The 26364-nt window shown below is 44.0% G+C and overlaps 4 protein-coding genes and 1 long non-coding RNA gene across 14 annotated transcripts in view; 1 reads left to right on the top strand and 4 right to left on the bottom strand.

Moving 5' to 3' along the window:
• aff1 (AF4/FMR2 family, member 1) overlaps window positions 1-664 on the bottom strand; it is a 35308-nt gene extending 34644 nt beyond the window's left edge. For all 6 annotated transcript variants that reach the window (XR_013824011.1, XM_079898476.1, XM_079898475.1 and 3 more), the window contains exon 1: window positions 504-664. Coding sequence is in view for 5 of the 6 variants with exons in the window: in XM_079898476.1 (XP_079754602.1) it covers window positions 504-559 (56 nt within the window). In the remaining variant the exon portion in view is untranslated. The remainder of the gene's footprint in view (window positions 1-503) is intronic.
• Window positions 665-8881: 8217 nt separating this feature from the next.
• LOC307145064 (uncharacterized protein) lies at window positions 8882-12037 on the bottom strand. Its single transcript, XM_079847895.1, has 2 exons — window positions 11570-12037; window positions 8882-9704 (listed from the first exon to the last, which is right to left on the bottom strand). Exons 1-2 carry the CDS (start codon window positions 11790-11792, stop codon window positions 9328-9330), a joined length of 600 nt encoding a protein of 199 aa, XP_079704021.1. The 5' UTR covers window positions 11793-12037; the 3' UTR covers window positions 8882-9327.
• Window positions 12038-12566: 529 nt separating this feature from the next.
• On the bottom strand, window positions 12567-17756 carry LOC307174583 (bone morphogenetic protein 5-like). 2 transcript variants are annotated; one of them, XM_079898499.1, is made up of 5 exons: window positions 16812-17756; window positions 16293-16423; window positions 15320-15394; window positions 14751-14857; window positions 12567-13543 (listed from the first exon to the last, which is right to left on the bottom strand). In XM_079898499.1, the coding sequence occupies exons 1-5, from the start codon at window positions 16922-16924 to the stop codon at window positions 13382-13384; spliced, it is 588 nt and encodes a 195-aa protein (XP_079754625.1). In that variant the 5' UTR covers window positions 16925-17756; the 3' UTR covers window positions 12567-13381. The 2 variants fall into 2 exon arrangements, with proteins under 2 accessions (XP_079754625.1, XP_079754626.1); XM_079898500.1 differs by having other exon boundaries at window positions 15320-15391; window positions 16812-17164.
• Window positions 17757-18878: 1122 nt separating this feature from the next.
• LOC307174584 lies at window positions 18879-25590 on the bottom strand. Of its 2 annotated transcripts, none has more exons than XR_013824013.1 (7): window positions 24309-25590; window positions 23112-23347; window positions 22908-23004; window positions 22537-22805; window positions 22376-22421; window positions 22148-22286; window positions 18879-20112 (listed from the first exon to the last, which is right to left on the bottom strand). It is a non-coding gene; the product is annotated as an uncharacterized lncRNA (long non-coding RNA). The 2 variants fall into 2 exon arrangements; XR_013824014.1 differs by having other exon boundaries at window positions 18879-20087; window positions 24309-24706.
• The window catches only part of ppef2b (protein phosphatase with EF-hand domain 2b), a 31395-nt gene continuing 24969 nt past the window's right edge, over window positions 19939-26364 (top strand). For 2 of the 3 annotated variants that reach the window (XM_079898495.1, XM_079898497.1), the window contains exons 1-12: window positions 19939-20064; window positions 20640-20706; window positions 22019-22102; window positions 22211-22338; window positions 22516-22570; window positions 22646-22821; window positions 22895-23009; window positions 23103-23149; window positions 23222-23388; window positions 23520-23556; window positions 24367-24516; window positions 24613-25062. In XM_079898495.1, the coding sequence (XP_079754621.1) occupies window positions 20652-20706; window positions 22019-22102; window positions 22211-22338; window positions 22516-22570; window positions 22646-22821; window positions 22895-23009; window positions 23103-23149; window positions 23222-23388; window positions 23520-23556; window positions 24367-24516; window positions 24613-25062 (1464 nt within the window). In that variant the 5' untranslated portion in view covers window positions 19939-20064; window positions 20640-20651. The remainder of the gene's footprint in view (window positions 20065-20639; window positions 20707-22018; window positions 22103-22210; window positions 22339-22515; window positions 22571-22645; window positions 22822-22894; window positions 23010-23102; window positions 23150-23221; window positions 23389-23519; window positions 23557-24366; window positions 24517-24612; window positions 25063-26364) is intronic. The other variant, XM_079898496.1, reaches the window with a different exon arrangement.

Below are 26364 nucleotides of genomic sequence, written 5' to 3' on the forward strand. Positions count from 1 at the left end.
TAAATGAACACAAACTAAATAAATATGAAGTGACAGCACGTGTAATTATTGACAAATAAACTTAAGTATGTGTTTGAATCTACATTGAAATATTCTGATATAATCCCTATAAATGTATTACTGTCCGATTTACTGATTTATTATCAGTGTGTTGATCATTTGTGCTTTGGACACACACACACACACACACACACGCACACACACACACACACACACACAGTACTTTTGTGTCTCTTGTATAATATCAGAATATTTCAATGTAGATTCAAACACATACTTAAGTTTATTTGTCAATAATTACACGTGCTGTCACTTCATATTTATTTAGTTTGTATTCATTTATTCAAAGAGTAATTTATTCTTCAGTCAGTTCATCTCTAACCCTTTTTTCATAATTTGTCATTTTCCCATGTGTCTGTGTGGATGTAATAATGTGTGTTTATACACTTTGTGGATATATGTGCGCGTTTCCCTGTATTTATCGCTGATTTGAGTCTTCTCACCTGCTCATGCTCGCTTTGTTCTGTCCGCTGCGGCACACCGGGTTTCTGTCGCTCATGACGACACGATCAGCTGATTAATCACATCACCCCAAATCAATAAATCAGCACTTTCTGGGATCGCTGTGTGACTGAAGTGAGGTCACGCGCAGATGGAGCTCGGGCGCGTTCACTCGAGAGGGGGGTGCAGTGGATGCAAGATACTTCAGATAATTGTATCAAACAGACACAATTAAACAATATATAACTGTATATTATAACTATAGAGTACTTGTGTTTAAGGCATTTTAATTAGCCAACATAGATTCATATCCTTATTCGTCAGGATAATGTTATGAAGTGAAGCGCGCACCCCCGCGCAGTATTATATAGTTCCGGCGCACCACTCCTTTTATGGGCATGTTATTCCACGAGCGCGCACGCCAAAAATCACATCACCGCCGAAGCTCAGTGACACTGATTTACAATGAATTATTTACACAGTCATGGGTAGATTACTTACAAATTGTAGTCCGTTTCTGATTACAAATTACAAGACAAAAATGTAGTTAGTAACATACTCTATTACATTACATATTATCGGTAATATAATCTGACTACTTTTTTAAATTACTTTTGACCTAACTCTGATATAAAAATAGCCTACATAGAAAAATAAAATATATTGCATATATCAACAACATAAAGTGCATTACACAGACTAGGGTTCATGAAGGAACTGCAGGGGGTTCGTGCATTTTAATAAAAAGCTGATAATTAATTCAATTGTAAAATTTTTACATTTATACTTTAACAATATTTTTAAAAATGTGTTTGAAAGACAACAACAACAACAACAACAACAATAATTTAAATGGCTATTATTAAACTTCTTATTTAAAAAACGCAACTTGATCCTAGAGAATTACAGACCGATCTCGAATCTAAAAGCACGTACTTGTTGCACGCGAATGTTTTTTTCCTTTTTTTTTTTGGAAACGCACAGAGAAAAAAATAATGTTTGTAATCTCGCGTTTCTTTGCTAGATTTTCTCATGTCTGCTCATGCTAGTTAACTTTAGTCACTCCCTGTATTATATAATGTTTTTGTTTGTTTTTTTTCTCACAGATGTATGACTTTTGGAATTACAATTTGATTACCATATGAAGTTTTAATAAAGTTGAATTAGCTAACCTTCTATGTAATTTGTACTCTTCAAAGTGTACACTTGCAGGTGTTGATTATAATGAATTTACTGTTAGGCCAATAAATAATAATGATAAACAATATTTAAAAAATATATAATTATCTAACATATGACTAATTAAAAATTAACCACAAAACAAAACATGCTAAATGGGGGATATCTATATCTTGCATAAAAAAAAATAATTATCAGAACGTCGTCTCTCAGTTGCTGAATGTCGCGCAACAACGTTGCTACAGCCCTGCCGCGTCTTACGATTCTACGTTGTTACATTAGGCTTGTTTGAGATGAGCAAAATCTGCGCAGAATCGATCACCGGTGATCAACGCGAGATGCATGCCGGTTAGAAATGTGTCCGAGTGCGGTCCGCCTTGCTCTGATGTCATGCTGACGTATGTCAAAAATCTCTCGCGAGCGCAAGGCGCACCTGTCGGATTCTGCAGTCGAGCACAGTTGCTCTCCACCGACTGCGCTGATCAAAAGCATGATGGGAAACGACTTGCTGACGACACAGCTTAATGTTCATTGGTTTAAACAACCGTGATGTATTGTTCTCTTTTAAAATGTTTGATTTTAAAACTCTGATATCATGTTTTATACGTTATGTGGTAATATTCCCAAACTATCTCAGTGCGATCTCTATGGGTTATTCATTGTAATTTTTATTAAAAAAAAGAAAGAAAAAAAAACACATGTCTGTATTAAAGAAAAAAGACTGATAAACATGTATTTGGAATGGAATTAAATAAGTAGGCTACTTTGGGTGTCTTGTTCATTATATTTATTTTCATATAAAAGCAACAGAACTTAAGTTCCATCCAGTTTATTAGCAACACTGTGCACGAGCGTGAATCCCGTGAATCCCGCGATATCCGTCTTTGATCTCACAGGTGTCAGATCCACTGCGAGAAGAGAGAACTGTCCGGCTTGCCTGCGCTTTTTTCACCCCTCCTCTCACTGCAGCCGCCTACTCTCGCATACATTTCAGGCGAGGCAAGGCGCATCTCAAACAAGCCTATTGTTGCGAGCACGCAGACAGCGACGTTGCCATAGCAGAAATGCAACACGCCACAGACGTTGCCATAACGTAAATGAGAGAGAGAGAGAGAGAGAGAGAGAGAGAGAGAGAGAGAGAGACGCGTTTCAGATAGAGCTCGAACACCGAAAATTACACAAAGGGCATAAACACAAAATTATCTCAAAATACCTGTCTAAATGCCCGTCTCACAAGTATTCTCTCGTTTCTGTCATGAGTGAACAGTTGAGAAAGAAACCGGATGTTTGTCAGTCTTAAGTGACAGCACACACCTAATATTCCTACTGTTGTCTGTGTCATTAATGTTAATAAAACAACAAAATACAGCTTTGACAAAGATGAAACTATATTTAATTTCTACAGTGAACAAATAGTGTTATTTTACATTTAATTATTCATTTCTGTACCTGAATACTACTGTTAGACTTTGTTATTTAGTATTCATCTCTGCTTGTAATTTGTGTATTTATTCTTATTTTATTACTGACTGTTCACTTGTTTTAAATAATGTGTGAACTTAGGCTAGTAACTAGTAGTGAACTATCAGATAGGCAAGTAGTTTTTTATGTAGTATTGAAGAACTTCAATTGAGCTTTAAGTAATACATGAAAAGGAAAGTTTCACCCCATACATTAGTTACAATAATATATATATATGGGGGTGGGTTTTTAAAAAAATTGTATTATTATTTTTTATTTTTTATTTTTTCTGATCCGAAAAATTATCCGATCCGTGGCTCAAAAACCATAAATGATCCAAACCATGACTTTTGTGATCCGTTCCACCACTACTTGTCACTGATGTTATAACCAAGGAACAGCACTGAGGTTTGGTGGAAGGAGCACTTTTCCACTAGTAAATGAGGATACCATCAATGTAGACGAGGACAAACCGGTGGAGATACTCCCGGAGCACCTTATGCATGAAGTCCTGGAATACAGAGGGGGCATTTACTAGTCCATATGGCATGACCACTTCATAGTGTCCAGTAGGGGTCACAAAGGCGGTCTTCCACTCGTCCCCCTCACGGATCCGGATGAGGTTGTACGCGCTGCACAGGTCCAACTTGGTGAACACAGTGATTCTGCGGAGGTGTGCAAGCGCCACTGGGATGAGGGGAAGAGGATAGCTGAACTTAGCAGTTATTTTATTAAGAGAACGGTAATCAACACAAGGCCGCCAGCCTCCATCCTTCTTGGCCAGGAAGAAGAAGCTCGATGCAGCACGGGACATAGAAGGGCGGATGTAGCCTTGTTAGAGTGCCTCTTCTATGTACTCCTCCATGGCCTTCTGTTCGGTAAGTGACAGGGGATAGATTTTCCCATGGGGAACTGGCTCACCCGGAATCAGGTTGATGGCGCAGTCCCATGGCCGATGTGGCGGCAGCAGAGAGGACGTCACTGAAGGGGGCGTAGCAGGCTGGGATGCCAACCGACTGCTTCTCGACTGGACTCTCGATGGCGTTCACCGGCAGTACCTCGACCGGTGATGGAACGGGGCGAGAAATCAGAGGAAAGTAGTGGCGAAAGCACTTCCTGTCCCACTTCAGGACTTCGGTCTTCCAGGAGATGATGTGATCATGCTGCACAAGCCATGGGCGCCCTAAGATCACCTCAGCGGTGGAGTTCTCCAGAACCAGGAGATGGAGGGACTCTACATGCAGTTGGCCAACCTGTTGCTCGATGGGACCAGCGCTATAGCGTACATGTCTCCAGCATGAGGGTCGTCCAGTCACCGACTGGACCTGGTAGACAGTCTGGGGAGCGGTCGTCGGGAGGTGGAGTTGGCGGCAGAGGCTTGCGGCGATGAAATTCCCGGCTGACCCAGAATCGAGGAGGGCATGAACAACCGGGAGAGATACATTAGAAGCGGTGAGAGTTACAGTGGTGGTGAACCGGGAGAGATACATTAGAAGCGGTGAGAGTTACAGTGGTGGTGAACCGGGAGAGATACATTAGAAGCGGTGAGAGTTACAGTGGTGGTGAACCGGGAGAGATACATTAGAAGCGGTAAGAGTTACAGTGGTGGTGAACCGGGAGAGATACATTAGAAGCGGTGAGAGTTACAGTGGTGGTGAACCGGGAGAGATACATCAGAAGCGGTAAGAGATACAGTGGTGGTGAACCGGGAGAGATACATTAGAAGCGGTAAGAGATACAGTGGTGGTGAACCGGGAGAGATACATTAGAAGCGGTGAGAGTTACAGTGGTGGTGAACCGGGAGAGATACATTAGAAGCGGTAAGAGTTACAGTGGTGGTGAACCGGGAGAGATACATTAGAAGCGGTGAGAGTTACAGTGGTGGTGAACCGGAAGAGATACATTAGAAGCGGTAAGAGTTACAGTGGTGGTGAACCGGAAGAGATACATTAGAAGCGGTAAGAGTTACAGTGGTGGTGAACCGGGAGAGATACATTAGAAGCGGTAAGAGTTACAGTGGTGGTGAACCGGGAGAGATACATTAACCGGGAGAGATACATTAGAAGCGGTAAGAGTTACAGTGGTGGTGAACCGGTAGAGATACATTAGAAGCGGTGAGAGTTACAGTGGTGGTGAACCGGGAGAGATACATTAGAAGCGGCAAGAGATACAGTGGTGGTGAACCGGGAGAGATACATTAGAAGCGGTAAGAGTTACAGTGGTGGTGAACCGGGAGAGATACATTAGAAGCGGTGAGATTTACAGTGGTGGTGAACCGGGAGAGATACATTAGAAGCGGTGAGAGTTACAGTGGTGGTGAACCGGGAGAGATACATTAGAAGCGGTGAGAGTTACAGTGGTGGTGAACCGGGAGAGATACATTAGAAGCGGTGAGAGTTACAGTGGTGGTGAACCGGGAGAGATACATTAGAAGCGGTAAGAGTTACAGTGGTGGTGAACCAGGAGAGATACATTAGAAGCGGTGAGAGTTACAGTGGTGGTGAACCGGGAGAGATACATTAGAAGCGGTAAGAGTTACAGTGGTGGTGAACCGGGAGAGATACATTAGAAGCGGTGAGAGTTACAGTGGTGGTGAACCGGGAGAGATACATTAGAAGCGGTGAGAGTTACAGTGGTGGTGAACCGGGAGAGATACATTAGAAGCGGTAAGAGTTACAGTGGTGGTGAACCGGGAGAGATACATTAGAAGCGGTGAGAGTTACAGTGGTGGTGAACCGGGAGAGATACATTAGAAGCGGTAAGAGTTACAGTGGTGGTGAACCGGGAGAGATACATTAGAAGCGGTGAGAGTTACAGTGGTGGTGAACCGGGAGAGATACATTAGAAGCGGTGAGAGTTACAGTGGTGGTGAACCGGGAGAGATACATTAGAAGCGGTGAGAGTTACAGTGGTGGTGAACTGGGAGAGATACATTAGAAGCGGTGAGAGTTACAGTGGTGGTGAACCGGGAGAGATACATTAGAAGCGGTGAGAGTTACAGTGGTGGTGAACCGGGAGAGATACATTAGAAGCGGTAAGAGTTACAGTGGTGGTGAACCGGGAGAGATACATTAGAAGCGGTAAGAGTTACAGTGGTGGTGAACCGGGAGAGATACATTAGAAGCGGTGAGAGTTACAGTGGTGGTGAACCGGGAGAGATACATTAGAAGCGGTAAGAGTTACAGTGGTGGTGAGTGGTTTCAAATTCATGATTGGATTTTTTTAATACACTCACCATAGGGCGTGGAGGACAGATGGGGCATGCGAAGATGATATGCCCCCCAGCCCCTGGGTCAGCCGTCTCTGCCGCTCTGTAAACGGTAGTTGTGTGGAATCAACCTGCATGGGTTCGATGCCTGGTTCTGGAGTGCTGAGGTTCTCTGGCTGATGGAGGAAATAAGATGGCGTTTGACCCTGGTGCTCTTCTGCATACGGTTGGAGAGGCGGATGGACAGTTGGATGAAACGTTCAAGCTCGATGGAATCATCGTATGCAGCGAGATGCAGCCGCACTCGGGGATCCAATCCCTGCCAATAGGTGCATTCAGGGACTGGGTTACAGTAACGGCTTGAGTCCAGATAATTTCGGCCCATTGGAGTGCTCGCCCCGTCAGCAGGGACATGATGAACGTGATCTTAGCCCGGTCGGTGGTTTAGAGATGCGGCTGCATATCCAGGGTCAATGAACTCTGCTGGAGGAATCCATTGCAATCCTCCGCCGAGCCGGAGAAGGGCGCTGGTTTGGCCATGGGACTGGCGATTGCGATCGTGGAAGAAGTGGTGGTGGTGGGGATGACGGAAGTGGTGACGTCTGGTGTGATCAGTGTCGTCCTGGAGCGGTTCTGGTGAGCTCATGATGTTGTCTGTCGGTATTGGTCCGGTCTTCTGGTACAGAATCAGACTCAGGAGAAGGAGATGGAAGTCAACAGGAAGTTTATTTTGACAACAACTGAGCGGATAAACTGAAAACAGGTAAGTGGTAAGTGCAATGACACTTTGGAGAGCAGGATGCTGGCAGTGAATGTTATGTTTCTTATTACAGATGTGATGACTGGTGGATGGTATGATGGATGACGGGAACGCTGGACAGCAGTGGACTCGGAGACACAGAGGAAGGACGAGACACTGGAGGATCTACACAGGAGAGAATGGAGAAGAGACGCTTGCGTGGAGACTGGAGAAGGATCGCTGGAGATATTAGGTAGTTCTTCACTAAGGCAAGTACAAACGGGACAGGACAATGAGCTGGGTTGAGGAGTGTGTATATATAGTGGAGGTGATGATGAGGTGCAGGTGTGTGTGATCAGAACTCAGGTGAGGGAATGCACTGTGATTGGCTGGTGTGAGAGCCTGGCAGATCTGTAACATTTAAAGCTATGGTAGGCTATGTGTTTTATAAATACTTTTTGTTATACTGGTTGAAACTCTCTTCACATCCTGATAGCAATCAATAGAAGTGGTCTAAATATTAAAACATGTACATGCATCTTCTGTGGAAGTCTCAGGACCAAAACATGTTTGATATACAAAGCCGTATGTGTTTCCTTCCTTCACAGTCATCAGCACGTTCAGGAAGGGTGTGCAGAATTAGACAGACGTCAGTCAGCGAGATCCAGCAGCTCCTCTTGAACCAAAACAACCAGCTTGATCTGCGTTCAGACCGAAATTAAAACTACCGTAATAATGAGATGGCAACCAGTTGCGTTCTACCGGGAGCTGTTCATGTCCTCAGTCTCATGTCAGCACTTTCGATTACTTACTTAAATCTCACTTTACTTACTTTCAACTACTTAAATCATAAAATATCTATTCGGAACAAGAGTCAGACTGCAAATGTGATACTGATTGAATAATCTTATTGTACAGAACTTTTGAGATTATTGTATGAGTGTGATGATTGTGAGCTCATCTCTGCTTGTTCAGTGTATTTGGCTCAACAAATTCTTGTTAGTTTGTTTTATTAGAGTTTGACCAGGAAACACAGTGACGTCATTTAATACAAATGAATGCAGTTCTTAGTGAAATCCAGCAGAGGGCGAGCGATCGACAGAGACAGTCACTGTAGAACTAGAGTTATTCATGAGTTAACATATCCATAGTAGAAATAATGGCCAACAAACAGATGATTGATGGTACAGAACGAGGTTCGCGAATTTCCGTTTAGAACTTTCGTCACAGAAGAAATAAGAAAAGCAATCATAAGAATTTATTTAATCCACTTCAGCCACTTTGAAGCCTGTGCTCAGTTAATAGATTTAAAGTGAAAAAAATTAACATTAAAGGAACTGTATGTAAGATTGTGGCCAAAACTGGTACTGCAATCACTTTCAAATTACTGTAGAGCAGTGTATCTCCTCCCCCTCCCCCCTGACTCGAGGTTGCCAGATAGGCTGCAGAATCCAGCAGGAACGTAGGCTGACACGTTTGTAGCTGCAGCTGTGGTAACTAGAGCAGAGCTGGCAACCCGCATGCTGAAACACAACTGACTACGTGATTGGTAGATAGGTGGAGGGTGGGGCATCAGGCCAAAACACAACATGACAACATCAACATCAGTTGAGGGCTGCAACTATCACTTTTAAATGACAATATCCTGGCCGGACTACTGTTGTCAGTGATATAAGTATTTGAAATGAACATGATTTCTCAATGTCTTGTGACATATCAGGGCCATTTTATGATTAATTGAAATACATTTCTTACATACAGCTCCTTTAAAATGAAATCACAGTAGACAGAGATTTGCTTCCAGAATTTTATTAACAAAATAGCTGAATATATTTATAAGTACACAAACACACACAGGCTGGTGAACAAATGGGGTCATTCTGGCCCTTTAAATGCCAATAGAGATTCAGAGTTTGAGAACTTTCATTATTACACAGATTAAATGGCACAAAAAATGAACTAGTGCTTCTTGTGCTTTTGTCTTTTCACTACATTTAAAAAGCTTAATAAAATAGAAAGGATATAAAAAATAAGGCATGTTATAGGTATATAAAAATAAAAGTTATACTTCAAATTGAAAGTGTTTTAAAATGCAATATAGTTTATCTGACAACACAGACTGTTGACATACTACTGTCATTCCATTCAGTTCAAATTAATTAAAATTGAGATGCAAAATCCTAAATGTCACACCAGTTTATCTGTTCCTAATCTTTACTATTGTTATAGATTGTTGCTCTTACTCTGTCTTCTTCTTCACGATGACCAGGTAGGGCGGGCAGTGTAAGTGGTGTCCCATGATGCCGTGCGGCCGGACACAGAGCACACGCTGCTTTAGGAGTTTCAGATGCGGCATGACGTCGAAGCGCAGGCCACAGGCGTCGGGCGGGACACGGCTCAGGTGCGGCGGGGCGGGGCTCAGGTGTGGAGGGGCGGGGCTCATGTGTGGAGGGGTGGGGCTCATGTGTGGAGGGGCGGGGCTCAGGTGCGGCGGCCAGGTGGTCTGAAGTCCAATCCTCTCAGCTGCCACGGACTCTTTGATAGACAGTACAACAAAGACTTCATCCCACGTGCTGCATCGCGTGTGAATAAACCAGCAGAAGTCGTCCGAATCGCCTGCGGAGAAACAACAGGAATATCACATCAGCTTTACACAATACAGCTTCACAGTTATAGATAACAGTCAATGATGCAACAAGAGTTCAATTCTGCTGTAGCAGCAGCTCTAAAAACACAACAGGGTGGTTGCCCTGCACGCTTAATAAACAAACTACAGCTGGTCCAAAACGCAGCAGCTCGAGTTCTTACCAGAACCAGGAAGTATGACCATATTAGCCCGGTTCTGTCAACACTGCACTGGCTCCCTATTAAACAACGTATACATTTTAAAATATTGCTGATTACTTACAAAGCACTAAATGGTTTAGCTCCGCAGTGCTTGAGCGAGCTCTTAACGCATTATAGTCCGTCACGTCTATTGCGATCTCAAAATTCCGGCCAGTTGATAATACCTGGAATATCTAAATCGACTGCTGGCGGTAGATCCTTCTCCTATTTAGCACCAAAACTCTGGAACAATCTTCCTACCATTGTCCGGGAAGCAGACACACTCTGTCAGTTCAAAGCTAGATTAAAGACACATCTCTTTGACCTAGCATTCACATAATACATTATAGACTTCTATATTCTAATTCAATGTTAGGCTGCATAGATTAGGTCAGCTGAAACCGGGAACACTTCCCATAAATCCTGATGTACTCGTTACATCATAAGAAGAATGGCATCTATGCTAATATTAGTCTCTCTGTTTATCCAGAGGTTTACCGCAGTCCGCCGTATCCAGGCCGTATCCAGATCAGATGAAGGACCTGCGCCTGGACACACACACACACACACACACACTCACACACACACACACACTCACACTCACACACTCACACACACTCACACACTCACACACACACACACACACACACACACACACACACACACACACACACACACACACACACACACTAAATGATTGATGTTTTGAGGCCAGTTATCCCAATTAAACCAGTCAAATGGCTGTGATCACGACTGGTTGCTTACTGACACTTTGTGGACGCTCAATCCAGCCAGCCGCGGTTGAAAACCAACAGCAAAGCATCAGTAAGCAACCAGTCGTGATCATAGCCATTTGACTGGTTTAATTGGGATAACCGGCCTCAAAACATCAATCATACAAAAGAACATAATCATATCAACAGATGCATATTAAATGAGCTAGAGAGGGAGGAACACAAAACACAAAAACTGCCAAAAATAAATGGTTTCTGAAACTTGCCAAGGCAGACTGCCAGCCAGCCAGCCACTGACAGGTCACGTGACATGCCATTGAAACCCTACTGGTTTTCTGTGAGAGCGGTGTGTGTTAGCGGCCCCTAAGTTAATAACTAATGATCTCTGCAACAGAAGTGAACCAATCAAAACTAACTTTATCTGGACAATAACTTTATTCTAGAGCTGCTGTAAAGCCAAAACAATCTCTGTTACTGCAATCTCCTATTATCACTGTAAAGCCGCTTTGAAACAATCTTTATTGTTAAAAGCACTGTATAAATGAAGATGACTTGACAACAGTGTCTTTATTCAGCTGAAATCAGTTCAGAGATTGATAATTATCAATTATGGAACGGATAACCTGCTGTGTTGTAAGGATGCACTCGATACAGGTTACCTTGAAGGTATATATTTAATTCAGAGGGAAACGCAAAAAGAATACAAATTGGCAGACCAGACCATTACAGAGTTACATCTCAGTTATAAAGCAGCGATGTCTTCATCCATCATCCACTTTCTGTACATACAGCTGTTTGTCTTTTGGACTAGACGATGAACAGTGAAAAGAGCCTCCATCACAGTCTCCACACACACACACACACACACATACACACACACACACACACTCACACACACAGCAGAAACGGAGCGGCTCTTACCGGGGTGCGAGTCTTTGAACCGGACTGTGAGTTTCTGCTGCCCGTCTATGATCTGCCTGTAAGTGAGTGCCGTGCAGCTCAACACACACTCCGACGGCAGATCTGCGTCCTGTGACATTTCAGCAACAACCTCATCTTTGTCCACACACTCCTGCACACACAGAGCGAAGACGGCCGACAGCAGCGCTCCCCAGCGCAGCCACGCAGAACACACACACGCCATCGAGCTTCAGGACGGGTCGAGCTCCTGAGAGAGAGAGAGTGTGTGTCTGTGTGTGTGAGAGAGAGAGTGTGTGTCTGTGTGTGTGAGAGAGAGAGTGTGTGTCTGTATGTGTGTGTGAGAGAGAGAGTGTGTGTCTGTGTGTGTGTGAGAGAGAGAGTGTGTGTCTGTGTGTGTGAGAGAGAGAGTGTGTGTCTGTGTGTGTGAGAGGGAGCTGCCCCGCATTGGTTTAAACTCTTTTACTGAGTGCGCAACAGCATGTGATACACACACACACACACACACACACACACTTACACGTTTGTTTAGCTATACTTGTGAGGAACTCCATAGACGTAATGGTTTTTATACTGTACACATTTTATTATGTTTATTAATCAATTTTCCTTGTGAGGACCAACAAAGAGTTCTCACAAAGTAGGGAATCTCAAGTTTTACTATCCTTGTGGGGACATTTGGTCCACACACACACACACACACACACTCACGCACATTTTCAAACAGTGTGTGCCAATAAACTCTCAAAATAACCCTTCATGTCAGGAATGCAGTAAGTAACCCTGCGGCCACAGTCATTGCTGACCAGTGAAGAGTGAGAGTTAAAGAAGTTCAAGTGAGTGAGTTCAATCTGATAAATCCCTTCAGCATTAGGTGTGTTACACACAGAAGCTGCCAGAAGTGACACACACACACACAATGAAAGAGAAATTAATGCTGATGTACAAATTCAGTGCATCTTTTATATGGTGAAATAAGGACATCACACCTTTATGTCATGAAAGCCTTGTTTAATAAAACATTCTGCGGATACATTTGTTATAAACTGTATATATAATCTTGCTACATGACAGCTAAACATGCATTCGAAAGTGTTAGTTAATAGCCATCACTGGTTTATATGAAACGGTTTTAATACTTTCCAGTACAATGGTGTGTACAACATGGAAACATATACAGAAGAGATTTGGTGAACAAAGACAAACAAAGAAAAGAACAAAAAGTTATGAAACAAGAAAAAAGTTTTACAAAACTGTTTTGAGGTTGTTTTTGCAAACGCAGATGTTCATTCTGGAATGTCATTACATTCTTATCTGCGAGACGGGACGTTTCCCAGCGTGCAGAAACACGCTAGCGGATGCCACACCGAGCAGGAACTGGCATAAGAACCTGGGTCAAAAGAAAGAATATTTTGGAAGCACCCGTTTATTTAGTCCTGGGAATCGCAGAGGGAAAGTTTTGGCGGAGTTGCTCGACAACATTTCTTACAGATCAGGCGTTGGCCACTGAAATCATGCCAGACCCATAAACCCAAGAGTTTAAAACAGATCTGGCCTTGAACTGATTTGCAACAGATGGTTCATTGTGCTTTTCTGTGAACGTAGAATAACACAGATGAACAGACTTTGATTGAGAACTTCATGTTTTCTGTGAACTATGTATATGTTTCCACATCATTTTCAATAAACCCTTAAAGCCTACTCGAGTCTGAGACTCCCAACAGCAGCAAGTGAAGAATTAAAGACGCTTGTAAGTTTGTGCTGAGCCATAAACCTGCAAATCCTACAAACCGAGTGAGTGAGTGAGTGAGTGAGTCAGGGAAGGCTTTGGGCTGGGGTCGTGACCTCAGGCTCCTGCGGGTCGTCTCCGGGGTCGCAGCCACACTCGCGGGTCAGGCTCACCGAGGACAGAACCAGACTGTTCCCTTCATCCATGTACACGAACGGGACGATGTCGTGAGCCGTCGGCTTGCAGCACTGAGGAAGACATGCAAGATCAGATCTCAGTCCAGAGAAACACTCATCTGAGAGTTAAACACACACATTCACCTGCGCAGACGCAGAGAAACACTCATCTGAGAGTTAAACACACACATTCACCTGCGCAGACGCAGAGAAACACTCATCTGAGAGTTAAACACACACATTCACCTGCGCAGACGCAGAGAAACACTCATCTGAGAGTTAAACACACACATTCACCTGCGCAGACGCAGAGAAACACTCATCTGAGAGTTAAACACACACATTCACCTGCGCAGACGCAGAGAAACACTCATCTGAGAGTTAAACACACACATTCACCTGCGCAGACGCAGAGAAACACTCATCTGAGAGTTAAACACACACATTCACCTGCGCAGACGCAGAGAAACACTCATCTGAGAGTTAAACACACACATTCACCTGCGCAGACGCAGAGAAACACTCATCTGAGAGTTAAACACACACATTCACCTGCGCAGACGCAGAGAAACACTCATCTGAGAGTTAAACACACACATTCACCTGCGCAGACGCAGAGAAACACTCATCTGAGAGTTAAACACACACATTCACCTGCGCAGACGCAGAGAAACACTCATCTGAGAGTTAAACACACACATTCACCTGCGCAGACGCAGAGAAACACTCATCTGGGAGTTAAACACACACATTCACCTGCGCAGACGCAGAGAAACACTCATCTGGGAGTTAAACACACACATTCACCTGCGCAGATGCAGAGAAACACTCATCTGAGAGTCAAACACACACATTCACCTGCGCAGACGCAGAGAAACACTCATCTGAGAGTTAAACACACACATTCACCTGCGCAGACGCAGAGAAACACTCATCTGAGAGTTAAACACACACATTCACCTGCGCAGACGCAGAGAAACACTCATCTGGGAGTTAAACACACACATTCACCTGCGCAGACGCAGAGAAACACTCATCTGAGAGTTAAACACACACATTCACCTGCGCAGATGCAGAGAAACACTCATCTGAGAGTCAAACACACACATTCACCTGCGCAGACGCAGAGAAACACTCATCTCAGAGTTAAACACACACATTCACCTGCACAGACGCAGAGAAACACTCATCTGAGAGTCAAACACACACATTCACCTGCGCAGACACAGACGTTAAATACACACATTCACCTGCGCAGACGTTAAACACAAACATTCACCTGCGCAGATGCAGACGCTCTCTCAGCGCAGAGGCTCAGGCCGCAGGATCCGCACTGGACGAAGGTGACGCTCTCCGGATAAACCACCCAGCGCTCCCAGCCCAAATCTGACACACAAGAGAAAATATGCAGGATTACAGGAACCTCTCCCATCTCTCCAGGTCATTATTCACCCCGAAACAAGAGGAAAGGAAAGAAATCATGTCTAAAGAAAACAAGGCATTGCTTTCAGTACCAAAAGTGTAAAGCAGATTTTGGAGTTGTAACAACTTTTAATTTATAGTGAGAATGATGAACACAAGTTAATCACAGTGTCACACAACCTTCCCATTCAGCATCTCTGATTTTATGCAAAATGTTATTTTCTTTCTTTTAATTTTGGGATTTGATGAGATTCATGTACAGTCAGTCATAGCAGGTCTTTGGTGTTTTATGCCCCCAACGGCGCCTTCCAGGCAGCGAGGGGATGGGTAGGTTTAAGGTTGAGGGTAGGGTTAGCTGCCTCTAAGGAGCCATTGGGGGCTTAAAACACCATCGAGCGTCATAGCAGGATCTGCTTGAACGCTCACCTTTCATGAACACCTGAGAGGAATATGTACAGCAGGTGGAGTTTCCCGAGTCCTCCTGGGACGTTGAATAACCTGCTGGATAGAGCAGAGAGAGCAGGTTTACTCATGACCCGGGCCGAGCCGGGCTTCACACCTGAGATCTGCACTTCACACCTGAGATCTGCGCTTCACACCTGAGTTCTGCACTTCACACCTGAGATCTGCGCTTCACACCTGAGATCTGCACTTCACACCTGAGATCTGCACTTCACACCTGAGTTCTGCACTTCACACATGAGATCTGCGCTTCACACCTGAGTTCTGCACTTCACACCTGAGTTCTGCACTTCACACCTGAGTTCTGCACTTCACACCTGAGATCTGCACTTCACACCTGAGTTCTGCACTTCACACCTGAGATCTGCACTTCACACCTGAGATCTGCGCTTCACACCTGAGATCTGCACTTCACACCTGAGTTCTGCACTTCACACCTGAGTTCTGCACTTCACACATGAGATCTGCACTTCACACCTGAGTTCTGCACTTCACACCTGAGATCTGCACTTCACACCTGAGTTCTGCACTTCACACCTGAGATCTGCACTTCACACCTGAGTTCTGCACTTCACACCTGAGATCTGCACTTCACACCTGAGATCTGCGCTTCACACCTGAGTTCTACGCTTCACACCTGAGATCTGCACTTCACACCTGAGATCTGCACTTCACACCTGAGTTCTGCACTTCACACCTGAGATCTGCGCTTCACACCTGAGATCTGCGCTTCACACCTGAGATCTGCACTTCACACCTGAGTTCTGCACTTCACACCTGAGTTCTGCACTTCACACCTGAGATCTGCACTTCACACCTGAGATCTGCGCTTCACACCTGAGTTCTGCGCTTCACACCTGAGTTCTGCACTTCACACCTGAGTTCTGCACTTCACACCTGAGATCTGCACTTCACACCTGAGATCTGCACTTCATACCTGGAGAGGACAAGATGGAGTTCTTGAAAGTGTGACGCAGAAGATTCATCCGAGACACAGACACACGAGGCTCCTGCTGCAGGCTCAGAGATTCCAGGAGGATTTTTCTGATTTCCAGTTCTCCTCTGCATCTGCAACACACACACACACACACACACACACATACACACACACACGTCTTTGTAGACCTTGTCAAATTGCAGCCAAATATCTTGTGCAGTAAGAAGACACCGGTGAAGTTGCCCCCATTTATATTTCCAGAACATGACATGCGTCTGCGCAGTCAGTCTGTGCACAACAGAACCGTAAAGGGTTCTGATAACATCCAGAAATTCTCTTTCGGTCAGTCCAGCATAATCAGGTCAGTGAGTCTCAAACGATGAGGTCGACTGACCTTTGCCCGGGACTTCAAGTTGATCTGGATTCATAAAGACCGAAATGAAACCCTCTCCGAAACAAAAGTCTGTAAGGCGAAAGAGGCGCTTGAAACAAGCTCTTCTGTAAAACCTCAGCTCTTACCTCTTGGATTTCACAGCGGACGAGGACGACGCCTCAGGCGAAGGATGGAGAACAAACATCTTCCCGAGAGGAAAGCCGAACAGCAGCACTGCGACACACAACACCAGACTCATGTCTGCGGACTCGAAGTGTCTCGGGATGGAAGCTCCGGAAAGGAATGATGGATGTTGTTTGTAGTGGCCTGGGAAAGCAGGGGTTTATCTACTTCGGACAAGCTTGGCCTTGAAATTCTTTGCACTGTTTTCATGTTGAGCAAACGTGATGGTGTTGAAAAGGAGGTGGAGAATGAAGAAAAACACCAGTGAATTCTATCATATGGTTACATACTAGCAAAGATGATAAGCTGAAACCTGCAGGAGGACAGATGGCAAATATGAGAAAGATCAGAAGGGAACGGCGCAAATAAAGAAGCCATTCATTAAATCATTCATTCATCGGCACACAAGAACAAGAGAACACTGAACTGTGTAATGCAAGAAATCTTTAAAAATATTTGAACAAGAATATCAACCGAAAAATCATTCCGATGAATTCCAAACTGAAAACAATATTGCGCTAAAGAATCGGCTAAAGAAAAACCAAAGAAAACATTTATTGATCACTAGTCAGTCAGTGTGAGTCCTGCCGTTTGGCGGCCCACCAATATCCAGAACAGCCTGGGTTCTGTAATCACACACAGATTCATCTCAGTTTCCCACTGAACTCTCACTCAGTCAAAGATGAACAGGAGAATCATATTCTCATTCTGCTGGTAAAACCACTATAACCGGAGTCCTGTCTGTGCATATCTGGCATGAACATGTTCATCTCGAAGTAACAAAGTGAAAAGGCTTTAATTTTCTGTCATTTCTCATGAGAAATTGTTGTAGCATCTGTAGTTTCTCTTCTGACCTCCGATAAACCGAATCAAAGGAAGGCTGGCATGTTTGTCCTTGAGTCGCTGCGCCTCCCCTGCGTCAGGAGGAATTCCACACCTGCGTGTGAACGGCAATCTAAAGAAAGAAACAACAGTTTATCTGTTATTCAGAGAAATCTGAGTCCTTTCAGGACAACTTAAAGGGATAATTCACTTTGAAATTAAGTTTTGGTATGTTTTAGCTTACCTCAAGGGCATCCAAGATGTAGGTGTCTTTTTTTCCGCAGTAGTTTCAATTTTGATAATTTTAGGTCAAACCGTTCTTGTCTGTCAGTCATTTAATGCAGGTCTATGGTCACTGTCTCAAAGAGCATGCACAGAGTCCAAATTAAAATAATTCCCCATCGTCCAAATTAAACAATTCCCCATCGTAAGTACACATTGATGGCCTAAGACACGAAACGAGCGGTTTGTGTGAGAAAACGAACAGTATTTATATCGTTTTTACCTTTTGTACACAGCCACGTCCAAGTGATCTGAGGGCACGCGCGTATCCTGGTGTGTGACGTGTACGCAGACTGGTGCATAGATACAGTGCTATGCATAAGTTTAGACACCCATGCTAAAGTTGACTAAAAAGAGGAATAAAAAATCGTCTTTTGGAAATTGAACTTAATGCCTTAATTAAAAAAATTAGGAAAAATCCAACCTTTAAGGACACCAATTTTCTTTGTGAATGAATAATGTATCGTAAATAAATAAATGTTCTTCCTTAAAATACAGGGTGCATAAGTTTGGACACCCCTATGTTAAATTCCCATAGAGGCAGGCAGATTTTTATTTTTAAAGGCCAGTTACTTCATGGATCCAGGATACTATGCATCCTGATAAAGTTCCCTTGGCCTTTGGAATTAAAATAGCCCCACATCATCACATAGCCTTCACCATACATAGAGATTGGCATGGAGTACTTTCCATAAGATCTTGAATGACAAAAATGAATGAAAAATTATCATTTAATTAAAATTTACTTTTGCCATGGTTAAAATAAATGTTCAGTGATATCTTCCGAAGATTTCTGAATTTTGGCGCAATATGTTGATATGTTGATATGACAACTAGTAAATACACAAAGTTTCGTCATACTGGCATGTGTGGAAGTATGTAAAACAAGTGTGTGTGTTAACATTAAGTCCACTGGAGGCAAGTTTGCAGAACCCAAGTGCAGTTTAATTATACTCAAAACAAGATCAACGTAAGACAAAGACTTGGTGTGGCATGGTGTACATGGCTTCAAAAACAAGAACATGGACGTTGCGTTTGCCAACAGTGGTTACACATAACAATACTTGACCTTACAGATCCCCGACTCTACGAGCGGCTCCTGGAGCCCAACAAAAATCAAAACTAGACATAGCAAGAAAGTCCAGAAGGGTGGTGGAGCGGAGGAGGTCTGGGGGGAGGGATGGCAGGCCAGGCCCGTGCAGGGGAACAGGACCTGAATCATGGAGCGTGGAGCGTGGATGGGCTTGGCAGTTCAGGGGGCCAAGATGGATCGGCCTCCGCATCTCCGCCCATGGAGCTTGATGTTACATTGCTAAATGTTCTTGGGCTGGGCTATGGGGTCATGGCTCATGGGCTGGAGTCCCCTCTGGATGCTGGTCAGGGGCTGGAGTGGATGCGTGTGTGGCTCACACACACAATATGGCCGTGGCCACAATTGTCAGGCATGACTGGAAGTGACTCGGGCTTGGCGTGCTGGCTGTGGTGTGCACTGCGGGATTGTGAAGCCCCTCATCCACAATTCCCACAGTAAACGAGGAACCGCTCAGCAGAAGGGCATGATCGATGTATTTCACCAGATTCCAGCTGACTGACCCTCTAGGCATCCTAGAGGAGATTGGTTCATCCAGACCAGCACGAAAAATTTATTACGAAAAACACTTACCAACCGTGGTTACACATAACAATACTTGACCTTACAGTGTGACAACCAGCCCCGCGTCAGTGTGTGTATCGCTTACCCCTATATATGATGAATGGGAAAAACTGGTCTGTTTTTCGATAACAAACATTTACAAATAAAGTAAAAAAATAAATAAAAAAAAAAGGATTTATTATCAAATCCATTAAGTTCCCTGACTGGGATGTTAATGAGATGTGGAGTACAGACGGCTAACACAGACACACGGAGCGATGGCCTTTAACACACTCTTTATCCGTCTATTCTGGGTTGAAGCCGAGCCGCAGTATTAACCCTAATCCGGCCGCGGAGAGGTGTGTTGATGAAGGGCTCCATCTCACCATCTGCCATCTCTCTGAGCTCCAGCAGATTCATACACATTTTCTGTTCATCATAATGCTGAAGGGACTTCAGTCATGCTGGGATTCTGACGGGTGAGTCTGATGTTTTCTAAAGGCTGGAGAATTAGTGCTAATTACTCTCTAAAACAGAGAAAGATAATTATATTTTGCATTAATAACTATTATTACATGGCTTGGTTGAATTCCAATGTAGAATGCGGTCTGTTATTTCTTGATATCAGACCGCTGCGAAGTATAAAACACCGTTGCCATGAAAAACAGAGCGTTGCTATGGACGCAGAACGGACTATTTTCTTTAGCGGAAGCAATACAATCGTTTTTAAATCAATAAACTCCTTTTTAAATCAATATTTTGTGTCAAAATATTTATTTATATCGTAGGTTGCCATGTAATAAGTGGGATAATGTATAAGTGGGATAATGTATAACCTCTGCTTCGCGTCGTGGGTCCCGTTCAGCCTGTCGGGGTTGTTATTCGCTAAAACAACTGCCTCGCTATACATTATCCCTTACATAAATTACTCTCCTTGAGAAAACACTAAATGAAATAAGACACATTTATTATTCACATTTGTTTAAACGTGAAATTCAGACTACAAGCATTACTAGAATTAGTTGTTGTGAAATGTGTGTGATTGGATCAACAGAGCGACAGTGATATGGGATGCCGAGTCACCAAATCAAACCAACTGCAGCTGAAAACATGCGATCCAGGTGCGTGAACAAGATTATTCCAGTCTGACACTGTTCAAACATTCAGTGAATGCTTTCTGAGAGAGATACAGCTCACGTCTGTGTCTGTCTGTCTGTCTGTCTCTGTCTGTCTGTCTGTCTCTGTCTGTCTGTCTGTCTGTCTCTGTCTGTCTGTCTGTCTCTGTCTGTCTGTCTGTCTGTCTGTCTGTCTGTCTCTGTCTGTCTGTCTGTCTGTCTGTCTGTCTGTCTGTCTCTGTCTGTCTGTCTCTGTCTGTCTGTCTGTCTGTCTGTCTGTCTCTGTCTGTCTCTGTCTGTCTGTCTGTCTGTCTGTCTCTGTCTGTCTGTCTGTCTCTGTCTGTCTGTCTGTCTCTGTCTGTCTGTCTGTCTGTCTGTCTGTCTCTGTCTGTCTATCTGTCTGTCTGTCTCTGTCTGTCTGTCTCTGTCTGTCTGTCTGTCTGTCTGTCTGTCTGTCTGTCTGTCTGTCTGTCTGTCTCTGTCTGTCTGTCTCTGTCTGTCTGTCTGTCTGTCTGTCTGTCTCTGTCTGTCTCTGTCTGTCTGTCTGTCTGTCTGTCTGTCTCTGTCTGTCTGTCTGTCTCTGTCTGTCTGTCTGTCTGTCTGTCTGTCTCTGTCTGTCTATCTGTCTGTCTATCTGTCTGTCTGTCTGTCTGTCTGTCTGTCTGTCTGTCTCTGTCTGTCTGTCTGTCTGTCTGTCTGTCTCTGTCTGTCTGTCTGTCTGTCTGTCTCTGTCTGTCTGTCTGTCTGTCTGTCTGTCTGTCTGTCTCTGTCTGTCTGTCTGTCTGTCTCTGTCTGTCTGTCTGTCTGTCTGTCTGTCTGTCTGTCTCTGTCTGTCTGTCTGTCTGTCTGTCTCTGTCTGTCTGTCTGTCTGTCTGTCTGTCTCTGTCTGTCTGTCTCTGTCTGTCTGTCTGTCTGTCTGTCTCTGTCTGTCTGTCTGTCTGTCTGTCTGTCTCTGTCTGTCTCTGTCTGTCTCTGTCTGTCTGTCTGTCTGTCTGTCTGTCTCTGTCTGTCTATCTGTCTGTCTGTTTTTGTCTGTCTGTCTGTCTGTCTGTCTGTCTCTGTCTGTCTGTCTGTCTCTGTCTGTCTGTCTGTCTCTGTCTGTCTGTCTGTCTGTCTGTCTCTGTCTGTCTATCTGTCTGTCTGTTTTTGTCTGTCTGTCTGTCTGTCTGTCTGTCTCTGTCTGTCTCTGTCTGTCTGTCTCTCTGTCTCTGTCTCTGTCTGTCTGTCTGTCTCTGTCTGTCTGTCTGTCTGTCTGTCTGTCTGTCTCTGTCTTTAGGGAACATCTCAGTTCCAGGTAATTCTTCCTCATTTCTTTCAGCAAATGTCTCATTGTTGTCAGTGAATATGAATCAACATCAAACACTTTATTTTTCCTGGTTTCTCTCACATGCAGCCGCTACAGGTCAGACAGATTACATGTTTCTGAAGAATCAACACTGTCACTCACGTCTGCAGCTGGCCTGACTCTCTCTCTCTCTCTCTCTCTCTCTCTCTCCATCCATCTGTCCAGCGATGCGGGCTGCTCTGCTCATCCAGCGCTGGTATCGTCAGTATGCGGCCCGGCTGGAAATGCGACGCCGCTGCACCTGGAACATCTTTCAGTCTATAGAGTATTCTGGACAACAGGATCATATCAAGGTGAAAACACTGATGTTCTCTACAGATACAGACTTACAGTCATGGAGACTCCAGAGACTCCAGACTGATCCCGGGTTACTGTTCTGTCAAGCCGTAAATGACCACAATCTTTCAGTGTTAATATTCATGTTCAGTCTTTACACATGAAACATGCTTGTGCTGTTTGTGTCTTTACAGCTGTATAATTTCTTTGGTTACCTGATGGATCATTTCACTTCTGCCAGCAGCCAAAGTAAGACACTCTCGAGCTCTTCAACTTCGTCTCGTCTCATGAAGTGATCGGCGTAACTGTGTCCATCTCTCTCAGGGAATCTGGTCTCGCAGATGTTTCGCGAGAGCGACGTGTTTCAGGACGTGGAGTGGGAGAGACAGTTCTGTTACAAGGACATCGAGGTTCCAGACGTCTACGGCGGCCCACATCTCTCCTTCCCACTGACCGTCTCCACCGTCACAGAGCTGGTGGACGCCTTCAAAAACAAACAAGTACGATCATTTCAGTCTTTAACCTCTGTCAATGAGAATCTTGCTGTCTTTAATTGCAGATGTGTTTCTGTAGAAGCTTCACGCACGGTATGTGCTGCAACTGCTGGGCAAGACCTGGACGCTTCTGCGCTTGATGCCCAACATCAGTCACGTGTGCAGCTGCAAACACACAGAGATCACCATCTGTGGTGAGAAAACACACCTCATTCTCAAGCTGTCTTATGACACAACACGGTTTTCAAGGCTATAAAGTGCAATTTAATTCTTTGCAACTCATACAGGTGACTTACACGGCCATCTGGAGGATCTGCTGTTGATCTTTTATAAAGTCAGTAAAATTCTGATGTCCACAGTTCATTGCATTGAAATGTGCCAGTAACAGATTTCTGTTCAACGATAGAATGGGTTTCCTTCAGCGGAGAGGCCGTACGTCTTCAACGGGGACTTTGTAGACCGAGGGAAAGAGTCGATGGAGATTCTGTTGGTCCTGTTTGCATTCCTGCTGCTGTATCCGCTTGACGTGCACCTGAACAGAGGAAACCACGAGGACCACATCGTCAATCTGAGGTGGAGATCTCATCTATAACCAGACACTCTGAAATCACCTACATTTGTGTTTGCAAGCAACAAATTCAGCTACAAATGTACTTATGTGTGTTTTAAATGCGAATGTAAGATGGAAGCTTTCTTTCATGCAGATATGGCTTCACTAAGGAAGTTCTGGGGAAATATCCGGTGAGTTAACCGTCCATCCCTAAAGATCCGTTCACACCAAGGACAATAACTATAATGATAACAATGAGGATACAGTTGTTCTAAATATAAAAGAACAGCCGAATCCATAGCGCAACTACAAAGCCAATCAGAATCCATCCTGCTTCAACTTCAAAGAGCTTGAGCATTTAAAGCGGCAGACGACAAAACTGCAATGTTAATAATAAACAGAACAATTTAGTGTGGATGATAATATGGTTATCATTCTTGGTGTGAACGAGACCAGGCTGTCCGATCCTGCTCCTGCAGGACCAATGGGCCAGAGTTCAGCTCCAACCGCCACGAACACACTCGCTTGGAAGTTTCCAGTGATCCTGAAGGCCTTTGTTATCTGGTTGAGCTTCATTTAATTAGGATTAGAGCTGAACTCTGCAGCCCTCCAGGAGTAGGATTGCACACGCCTGCTCTAAGAGGATTCAGACTGTCCACTTGTCCATCCATTCACAACATTCACAGACAGACAGGGAAAAAACATACACATCCAATTCACATGTTTTTGTATATGCAACAAAAATGGGAAAGCTGGAGGAAAAAAAAACAATATCTTTATTGCTATAGCTCGCTATTCCTTATCCATACCCTAACGATTATTAAAACCTGACAGTTATCGTAAGTGGTTTGCACAGAACTCAAAGCATCTCTGATGTGGCATTTCCTTCACCAAAAGACAAAACCTGAAGAGACTTTATCTGAAGAGCTGTTAGAGAACTCACAGTGAAAACACAAACAATCGTCTTCATGGCTGAAGGCTTTTCTCTGTTGTCCTCCCAGGTTCATGGGAAAATGATTCTGAAACTTCTGCAGAAGATCTTCAGCTGTTTGCCACTGGCTACAGTGATCGACCAGAAAGTTCTGATTCTACACGGAGGAATTTCTGACAAGACGGACTTGAATCTGATCGCCAAACTGGACCGTCGCAGAGTACGCTGTGCTTCAGCAGTCGCGTGAAATCGATTGAAGGATGTTAGTTGAGTTCCATGTGTGTCAGTCATTCTCTTCTGGGCTGTTTTCCCTCAGTTCGTGTCGGCCCTCCGGCCCCTGACGAGGAGAGAAGCAGACGGAGACGAGGAGGACGTCAGCGCCGGACGGAGGAGAGTCCAGTCCCTGACCCACGGCTTGACGGGTCGGTCCAGACAGGAGCTGCCGCGACACTCGCTGCACTCGGGGTCCGGCCTGACGGGTCGACCCGGACAGGAGCTGCACTCGGGGTCCGGCCTGACGGGTCGACCCAGACAAGAGCTGCACTCAGGGTCCGGCCTGACGGGTCGACCCAGACAAGAGCTGCACTCAGGGTCCGGCCTGACGGGTCGACCCGGACAGGAGCTGCACTCGGGGTCCGGCCTGACGGGTCGGTCTGTCGACGAGGAGCTGCGGGAGAGACGACGGCTGGCGGGTCTCAGTCTGTCGTCCAACTCACAGCTGGATTCTGCTGAGGTTCTGGAGTCAGACGCAGAGGAATGGAAACAGGTGAAAACACACACACACACCGAAATTCACTTGAGCAGTAAAACACACTAGAGCCCGACCGATATGGATTTTTGGGCGCCGATGCCGATACCGATAAAAAAAAGCCAGATACCGATATATCGGCCGATATTATTTATGTGTATATTTTAATACAGTAGCAATATTATTTATGTGTATTATAGTACAGTAAGTTTGGACACACTTTACAATTGGTGTGTACAAACTTTTGATGGGTACTAGAGCCCGACCGATAAAGGATTTTGAAGGCCGATACCGGTACAAATATTTGTTGGTTTTAAAATCCGATATTCCGATATATCGGACGATATTTTTAATTTTTTTTCAGAAACGCGCAACAAAACATTAACAAATTTCCCTAACATTAGTTATTTGTAGTTATTTATGAGTTTTAACTAAAATAATATGATAATGCATTTTAAAAAGAAACTTGTTTCTTTTATTGTCACAACAGAACAGAGGAACATCAAAATATATTAAAGTTCTGATAAATAAAATGTATAAAAATACAAACTTAAGATTTTTTTTTGAGACTAAACGTTTAGTCCTTTGAACAAAAACAACAATTTCACATTCAAATTGACAACAAATTCAAATTGTCATAATTTACTCTCTCAAGTTGTTTTTTTCTTCTGTTGAAAATAAGTTATTTGGATGAATGTGGGTAACCAAACAGTTGATGTACCCCAGTGACTTCCATAGTATATTTTTCTCCTTTGGAAGTCAATGGGGACCAGCTACTGTTTGGTTACCCACATTCTTCAAACTATTAATATTAGAAAAATATTAGAAGGAAATTAATACAGTTGGAACAACATTAGAGTGCCTGTAAATAATGAGATCATTTTTATTATTGGGTGAACTATCCCTTTAAGGACAAGCGGCAATGTGTTTACAATTGCTACTGTCTCTTTAAGAGCTGAGCACGACACGTCTAATGTACACGCATTTGACAAGCAGATTTTCTCTCAATTTTGCCTTCACTTTAGACAACCGACTTTGTTTATGTAAATCTTGTGTGTATTTAACAGTATTAGCAAAATAATACTCGAAAGATAACTTAGTCCAGTATCCAGGCGCTGGTAGAAAGGCTTTTAGTGCATGTGAGCTTCACATGTACGCGCTGAGAAACGCACACGTTAGAACAGCGCATCGGCATTTAAAATTAAATGTTTAACCGACAAAGCATTAAAGCACATGCACATTATGAACTTTTGTGAACTGCAGTGTTAACATTTTATGTGAATATAGCCTGCGTCGCGTTGTTCCGCTTCACTCTCGGCT

This window comes from Squalius cephalus (genome assembly GCF_949319135.1).
Source record: "Squalius cephalus genome assembly, chromosome: 17".
Lineage (NCBI taxonomy): Eukaryota > Metazoa > Chordata > Actinopteri > Cypriniformes > Leuciscidae > Squalius > Squalius cephalus.